Source organism: Peromyscus maniculatus, chromosome 1 (genome assembly GCF_049852395.1).
Source record: "Peromyscus maniculatus bairdii isolate BWxNUB_F1_BW_parent chromosome 1, HU_Pman_BW_mat_3.1, whole genome shotgun sequence".
NCBI classification, from domain to species: Eukaryota; Metazoa; Chordata; class Mammalia; order Rodentia; family Cricetidae; genus Peromyscus; species Peromyscus maniculatus.
The window spans coordinates 164,243,883-164,252,189 of NC_134852.1; the positions used below are offsets into that span (position 1 = coordinate 164,243,883).

At 41.1% G+C, this 8,307-nt stretch overlaps 1 protein-coding gene across 1 annotated transcript; it reads right to left on the bottom strand.

Moving 5' to 3' along the window:
- Positions 1-5,016: 5,016 nt before the first annotated feature.
- On the bottom strand, positions 5,017-5,961 carry Or4d6 (olfactory receptor family 4 subfamily D member 6). Its single transcript, XM_006996738.1, has one exon. The coding sequence runs from the start codon at positions 5,959-5,961 to the stop codon at positions 5,017-5,019; it is 945 nt and encodes a 314-aa protein (XP_006996800.1).
- Positions 5,962-8,307: the final 2,346 nt, after the last annotated feature.

Sequence of the window (8,307 nt, forward strand, 5' to 3'; positions counted from 1 at the left end):
TGTTTTATGAACCCCAAATTTAGTATGAAAATTAGCAAAGGGAATTTGAATGTGAGCATTGAAACAGAATGGACAGTCTTCTGAGTACCATGGTCCCAGTGTGAGTTATTAGAAAGTTTCTAAGTAATTACTTGCAAATCAGTCATGTGCATACATGTAAAAGTGTCCACTTTCTTTGCTCTTCAAATTATTTTTTGTTGAGTTTGTTATTCTGATTATTCTCACGCCCATCCTCTCTAGTCTCCTTTTTGCCCTTCTTTTCTACTAGTCCCTACTACCATAATGGTAGGTTTTTGTTTTGTTTTGTGACTTACTGAGTTTAACCAGGGCTATCTGTATGATCATGAGTGTGGATTTATCCACTGGAAACTGGTGGGCATGAAACTGAAGACAACAACTGCCCTCTTCAAAATCCATCACTAGCCAATATTTAAGAAGGGAGGGTTAGGGTCCCCTGAGCCCTTCCTCAATCCATGATTATTAGTTTGTAGGCCCAGTCTCATGTAGGCCTAGTACAAACAACTGCAGCTCTTACAGGATCATGATGGCTGTGTCATGCCAAGAAGTTAGTATTTCAGAGCCTTTTCCAGATGTGGTGTTTATGTTTTCCCTCTCCTTTTTCCACATTGTCCTATGAGCTTTTGTGAGGGAAGATGGTATAAATGTCCTATTTTGGGCAGAACACTCAACTGTTATTTATTCTCAGGATCTTGAGCAGTCATAATTGTCTGCATTCAGAACAATTCATGGCAAAAAGAAGCTTCTCTATGGCTGTCTGTAATATATATAAAAATAGTTTGGTGCCATTTACCAGAAGTAAATTCCTCTTATAAGGTTATGACACTCTATTCCCATAAAGCCACGGGTTTTCGGCAAGGCATGAATTCTTTCCTGTGGACTGGGGGTTAAATCCACTCAGAGAAAAGTTGGTTATCCCCCATAACAGTCATACCATTATTGTACCACTGGGGCCATCTTTCCTGGTGGGTTAGTGTCACAGTTCATAGAGTTCAAAGCCGAGTAAGGCTGTTGATGACTTTTCCCCTCAGCAGCCCGTGTAGCACCTTTTTAGCAATGTGAAAACTAGACAGTGGGGAGGAACTTTACATCTCAGTTCCAGCATGATTTCTCTATATCTTGCTACAAAGGTGTATGGTGTCTTTAGTAATAGAATATTATAATCTTGTTCTCGTAGACCATGAAGAATGGTAAGACATCTGTACTGTTTTTTTTGAGGGGGGTGTCTCCCTGAGAAACAGCTTCTAAGGAAGTATACCACCTGGCAGTGATTTTTTTTTTATATTACTCATAGCTTCCAGAAGCATCATTATCTAGCCACGAATGCTATTTCCCTTTCCCCTTTTTAAACGAGCGTACTTTAATTGGCTTATGAAGTAGTTAGTTTCCATATGGCTGTCCTAGTTTCGTGTTTGCTGCTGTTATAAAACACCCCAACCAAAGGCAAACTCACAGAGGGAGGGGTCTCCACAGCTAACGGTTTCAGGTCACTGTCCATCCCTGAGGGAAGTCAAGGCAAGAGTGTAGCCGCAGCCATGGAATACGTTGTTTGTTGGCTGGAAGGCTTATCTTCAGATAACTTTCTTATAGAATTCAGGACAGCATGCCTAGGGAATGGTGCTGCCCACAATGGGCTGGACTCTGTCCTACATCAATTAACGAGCAAGACCATTTTCAATAGACATGGACGCAGGCCAATTTGTTTTAGACAGTTTCTCAGTTGAGATTCTCTTCCAAGATATTTCTAAGTTGTATCAAGTTGACAGTTAAAGCTAATCAGGACAGCTGTTTTTCAAATTCTTCCCAAACTGTAGAAGACACAAATCTATGCATTCCCTTGTTCTCTGACTTTTTGAGAAACATTGGTCTATGGGAGCATCTAATGGCAAAGGATCATTCTTCATTCTTCATAGGACAAAGGGACAACTGATTTGGGGGAAAGCAAAATCAGCCTATTTTTTTCAATAATGTATGGCTTTTCAATGAACATTGGTATATGAAAAGATACATAATAAATCTTTGGTAGGGAATTTCTTTGTGGGGGCCATCAAGAAAAATATTTAATGAAGTTCATTAAGGGGATAGGAATTTAAGAATGGTCGAGGATGAGTCAGAGTCCTGAGATTGTTGAGTGCTCAGCCTTAAAAAAGACTTCAATAACGCCCACTTCAAGGCTCAGGGAACACTAAAAAAAGAGCTGGAGGATGGGGAGGAGTACTGTGAAATGCCATCTCCTGGACACTTGGCTGTCCTACCCATGAACCCACAGTATTGTAGTTATCAGCATAAAACCTGTTCAAGACAGGACCCGTGACTATCTCATCCTGGAATATTGTTGCTGGGGTCCAGGGAGGTCATATTCTCAGTGTTGTTGCCACTGTAAGTTTGTCTTGCTCAAATAAACAACTCCCACCTATCCTTATATAAGCAACCCCAATTAAATTCAGTAGGTCATAAAAAAGAAGGCATGAAAATAGGAGACATTCTTTTTTTAAAAATTTTTTAAAATTCATTTTACATACCAACCACAGATCCCCCTCTTTTCCTTCCTCCCGATCCCCCTCACCTTCTCTTCCCCTCTCCCTCATACCCTCCTCTAACAGGGTAAGTTCTCCCATGAGGGGACAGCTAAGCCTGGCACATTCAGTTGAGGTAGGACCAAGCCCCTCCCTGCTTTATCAGGGGTGAGCAAGGTGTCTAACCATAGGTAATGGGGTCCAGAAAGCCAGCTCATGTACTAGGGATAGATCCTGGTCACACTGCCGAGGGCCTCTCAAACAGACCCAGCTACAAAACTGTCAGGAGGCGACATTCTTGAGAAGGGGGTTGCAGGAGTGGGAGGGAAGAGAGGATAATGTGTGTGAGTGATATTATCGAAGTACTCTATCTACATATACGCATATATACATATACTATATATACATATACTTTATGGGTATATGTATACAGTGCTTTGATGTATACACACATATGTGCACGTGCGTGTGTGTGAAAATGTGAAAGAACAGATAAAAGAGAAAGACTAAGAAGCATTGCCCTGTGATCCTAAGTTTTGGCTGCAAGTAGCTTTGTCTTATGGGAGTCAGGGAGGATCACAGATGAACATTATCTACTAGAACCTTCCTGACTTAATCTTCTGCATTGTAACAATTTGATACTTTGTAAGAAAAGTAGTTCAATGTGTTTCAATTTCCTGAGCTTTCTTATTTTTTTTTTTACTTGATCTTGAATGACTGTGGGGAGACACAAGGGTGGAATTTGAGGCAAGCACAGAGGGAGAAAGATTGTCTTTACATATCCACAGTTGAAACCCTTCCTGTGTGGTAGAGATGAATTCTAACACATATTCAATAGTCATTTGCAAATGACCCTACAATGACGTGTTTCCTTTTATCCAATATTGTTATTAAAATAAACCTTGATGGTGGAAGATATTTCTTAGGGTGTTTTTTGTTTTGTTTTGTTTTGAACTACGATGAACTGTCTTAGATAGTCTACTAATACTTAGACAAAAGGTACTGTTTTATTTCCCTTTTAAAAGTCCTACAAGGGTCTGGGGAGATGGCTCCATCAGTAAGATGCTTGCCTCTTCCGCATGTGGACTTTAAGTTCCATCTTCAGAATCCATGTGAGAAAGCTGGGTGAGGTGGGGGTGCAGGCTTGTAACTCCAATGTAGGGGAGACGATGATCCTTGGGGCTCACTGATCCAGCCGCCTGGCTGAGTAGATGAGCTCCAGGCAAGTGAGGGACTCTGCCTCAATAAATAAGATGAATGGCTCCTGAGGAATGACCCCACATATTGTCCTCTGACCACATGCACATATGCACAAGTGCACGCTTGTGCACATGCACACACACATGTATACATGCACACACATGCACATGTACACACGCGCACACACACACACACAGAGCTCTTGGGAAAAACAGAAAGAACAGATAGAGTGAAAAGGGAAGTTGAGGTTGAGATGAAATAACATAACAGATATGCTAAGTGTATGTCTACAAACTGCACATGTAACCCCAAGATTAATTTCAGTGGACAAATCAATTGAATGGAATGAAGAACAGGAAGTATCTGGATTAGACATAGTTTTTTTTCTTTTTCATTTCATTTTCTTTCTTCCTTCCTTCCTTCCTTCCTTCCTTCCTTCCTTCCTTCCTTCCTTCCTTTCTTTCTTTCTTTCTCTCTCTCTCACTCTCTCTCTCTCTTTCTTTTTTCCTTCCTCCCTTCCTCTTTCCTTCCTTCCCTCCTTCCTTCTTTTTTTTTCTTACAGACAGGGTTTCTGTTTAGTTCTGGCTGTCTTGGAACTCACTCTGTAGACCAGGCTGGTCTTGAACTCACAGATTTACCTGCCTCTGCTTCCCAAGTACTGGTATTAAAGGCATGAGCCACCACTGCCTGGCTTTAGACATAGATCTTTACACACACACACACACACACACACACACACACACACACACACACACACCAGATTTAACCCAATTTAAGTAATTCCTTCTCTTTTCACTAATTGATGAAATACATTTATAATACTGTATTCATTATGTAACATCACTTTTAATAATCGACCGATGTGTACATGCTTACTTAGGAATGTAAGGATAGAAACAACAGGGAACATTTGCAGCATGCTGACTTTTGTAACTCCCACCCTCACACCATTGACATACGTCGTTCTCTGACAACTTTGTGGACAGTAGTGCTGTTCTGCATCAGAGGTGGTGAAGCAGGGAAAGGATGGCATGGGAGCAACAGATGACAGCACAGTAGCCCTTTTGGGAATGATTTCAGTTGTTTCTCCTGGACGTCTCCCCTGTCCATAAGTCAGGTAGTGCACATTGTCTGGTCTCATCTCCTCATTTTATTTTCATATTCCCGCTAATGGATTTGCATGTTTCTATCACAGAAGGCATATGGTGACATCTATATCACAGAAGACTAGCAGATGTGGAGAACTGAATTAGCCTTAGACTTCTGGACTCCACCAGATGGCTCACCCCAGCTTATTGCTCTCAGAAGGCCCCAGCCTCCTCTGCAGTCTCTTCATGGCTGACTTCATCTCTTGGTTCCTGAGAGTGTAGATCATGGGGTTTAGCATAGGGGTGATGACAGTGTTATTGATAGATATGGCCGTGTCCATGGGCAGGGTAGTGAAGGGTCGGCAATAGATGTAAACACAGGGCACGAAATGGAGGGTCACCACCATGATGTGGGAGGTGCAGGTGGAGAGGGCCTTGTTTCGTCCCTCCCCAGAATGGGATCTGAGCATAACCAGAATGATGGTGTAGGAACCCAGGAGCAGGAGGAACCACAGTAGGGTCACCAGCCCATTGTTGGAGATCATGAGAAGTTCAAGAGCAAAGGTATCAGTGCAGGCCAGCTTCACCACCTGGGGTACATCGCAGTAAAAGGCATCCAAGGTGTTGGGGCCACAGAAGGGGAGTGGAAGCATTAGAATTATCTGGACAATTGAATGCAAACCACCACCCACCCAGGAGGCTACCACCAAGGCTACCCATACCTCTCTCCTCATAATGGTTACATAGTGCAGGGGTTTAGCAATTGCAAGGTATCTGTCATAGGCCATCACAGAGAGGAAGAAAATATCTGCCCCACCAGCAAAGTGGAAGAAAAAGATCTGTGTCAAACAACCATTGTAGGAGATGGTTTTCCTTTCTGACAAAAGACCCACCAGAAACTTGGGGACTGTGATAGATGAAAAAATAATATCTAGGATGGATTTGTTCCTCAAGAGGAAGTACATAGGAGTGTGAAGACGGGATTCAGAGGTGATGGTGACCACAATGAGGGTATTTCCCAGCACAGTTGTTACATACACAAGAAAGAAGACCACGAACAAAAAGAACTCCAGTTCTTGGAAGTGAGTAAGTGCCAGGAAGACGAATTCCTTCACATTGGTGTGGTTTATCTGGCCCATGACTAGGATAAGCCTCTGTTACATCTACCTAGGGAGAAGATATGTTAGGGTTTGCAGTATGGTAGCATGAGGTTGAAACGTCCTTTGTTACATATTGTTTTGTTATTAGGCTTTTTAAAGTACTCAGATGATCATGACTACGTAAAAAAACTAGACCAGAGTCTTCAATTTTTGGTCTAGAAATTCCTTATCTGATGGTTCCTGGTTTTCAGGGAGAATCATCATAGTCTTAGCCTTTATTCTAGGTAGGGAGAGGTTCATGTGCTGTGGTCATTTGCCCACTAATTTGTCCTCTGCCTTGTAAGGATAACTTCTTCACCTGGAGGCTATTTTGCACAAACACTGGGGACTTTCAAAACCCTGCAATTTCATCTTGACTTTCACCATAAAGTCTGTGGGATCTTCAGAGTGGTTATGGTTTCCTCTGCAGCTTGGACCAGTGCATGACTTGCCTATACCTGCACAGTTGCTGTCACTCAAATTCAAATGATTCTCCTTGACCAGATTTTGGTTAGGCTCCTCTGAGCCTTCTTCCCACCAGCTCTTCAGATGTGGCCTTCCCTGTCCTTTCTTCCCAAACCCAGTTTCAACAAGCAACCTGCTAAGTCCATTTAATGAGATTCCTCCACCCTTGGTGTTCAATCAAATATCCAGAAGATTTGTGACTACACCACTCTGCCAGTTCAATGTCTGGGAATTACTTTGGCTTATCAGCATCCTGATGGGTAGATAAAGCTTACACCATTAGTTAAGTAGCCTGACTAATTCTCATCTCCTGACTTACAGGAAGGAAGAATTGGGCTCTCATAAGTACTTCTCTTTAGCAAGCTGGAAACGTGGATCTTACCTTGGACCCACAGGGCCCCAGGTGGACAGGCCAGCAGTGGATGTTTAGGGCTGTTTAATGACCAGAATGGTTAGTGGTCAGAAGAACTGATCATTAAAGCTTCACAGAACATCAGAGGTGGCTCAGCCCAGTCCTCTTCATTACAGAAATAAAAGACAACTCTGTTCTTTTGGTCAGAACCAGACTATAGATTAGGGAAAGGAATTTTAGCCAGAGTCTTTGATGTGTATTCCAAAGACTTTATACTATTTCTATATGATAGAAGAATAACTTCTATTTCCAAATAAAAAATGAGCCATTAGTGAATAAGATCAGTTTCAATAAGGATATCTGCTTTTCCTAAGCAAATTGTATCTCAGAAAAATTTAAGATAATTCAGACAGCTGAGGCGACAAATTTCACTTTCAGGAGTAGAGGTAGACAGTTGGATTTGAAGCAGTAGAGTCAGTGTGAAGAATACAGCAAAATAAACATGAGAATATAGAGAAAAAAATAAAACATTTTCCATCAAAATAAAAGAATACTAGAGGATCCCATAAACAATCAATTGTTCATGTTTTTCCTTTAAAATTACATCAAAATTGGGTCAACTTAATGTCTTTATTTGAGAAATTCAGATACACATAGAATTAAATAAAAATTCTGTGGGTACCTTAGAACCCTGATGTTCTTATCATAAAAATTCATTTCTATTGCAAAGTTTTGATTTTAATTTTCATATTTTTAGTTAAAACCTTTTTACATCTTCTTTCATTGATAGATGCTTAAGGTACACAATTCCATAGAAATCTTACTTCAATGTGTCAGCACTCAGTAAGGTCCTCCTTGTGACTGATATTCGGAAGTGATTTGTTTCTTTAATCCCCACTCACTTGTTAAACAGCAGCAGTAAATCATGCAGGTGATACAATCTACTTGAAATTGTGTTTTTTTATCAAAGGTATCTATGAGGAAGGAAATCCACCTAATCACGTGGAAGGCAGGATCTGTGAAGCTCCAGGGGAAATGTTTCTGTCATACAGGAAGACTTTAGTGACACTCATCTTAGGAAAATCAGGACTTTGTTATGAACCACGTGTCTTCGTTTTGCTTTTCACAACATGTGTGGCTTAATTATTTACCCAATTTAAAAATATATAGCCATGCTATAGTTTCTTTTTTTACGTTTTATTTTATTGAGTATATCTTGTTACTGTTGCTATAAAATCTGCCAAGTCTTCTGTAGATTGATGGACAACATGTTTACTAAGATAGAGATTTTTTCATTGGTACAGTATAAATCAGGCAGGGTAGGAGTCACATTTGTTATGAAGGGTTGAGAGGAACAAGGCATTAGCTAGGTGAGAAAGCAGTCTTGGGAGATTGGAAAGCCAGTGATGGATAGCATTGGGAGCAGGGTTTCTGAAAGCATAGGAGATAGGGGACCACATAAGTGGCATGTTCCTCTTAAGTTGGCCAGTGGGCTCTCATTAGTATTTTCAAATAATGCAGCATGGAGC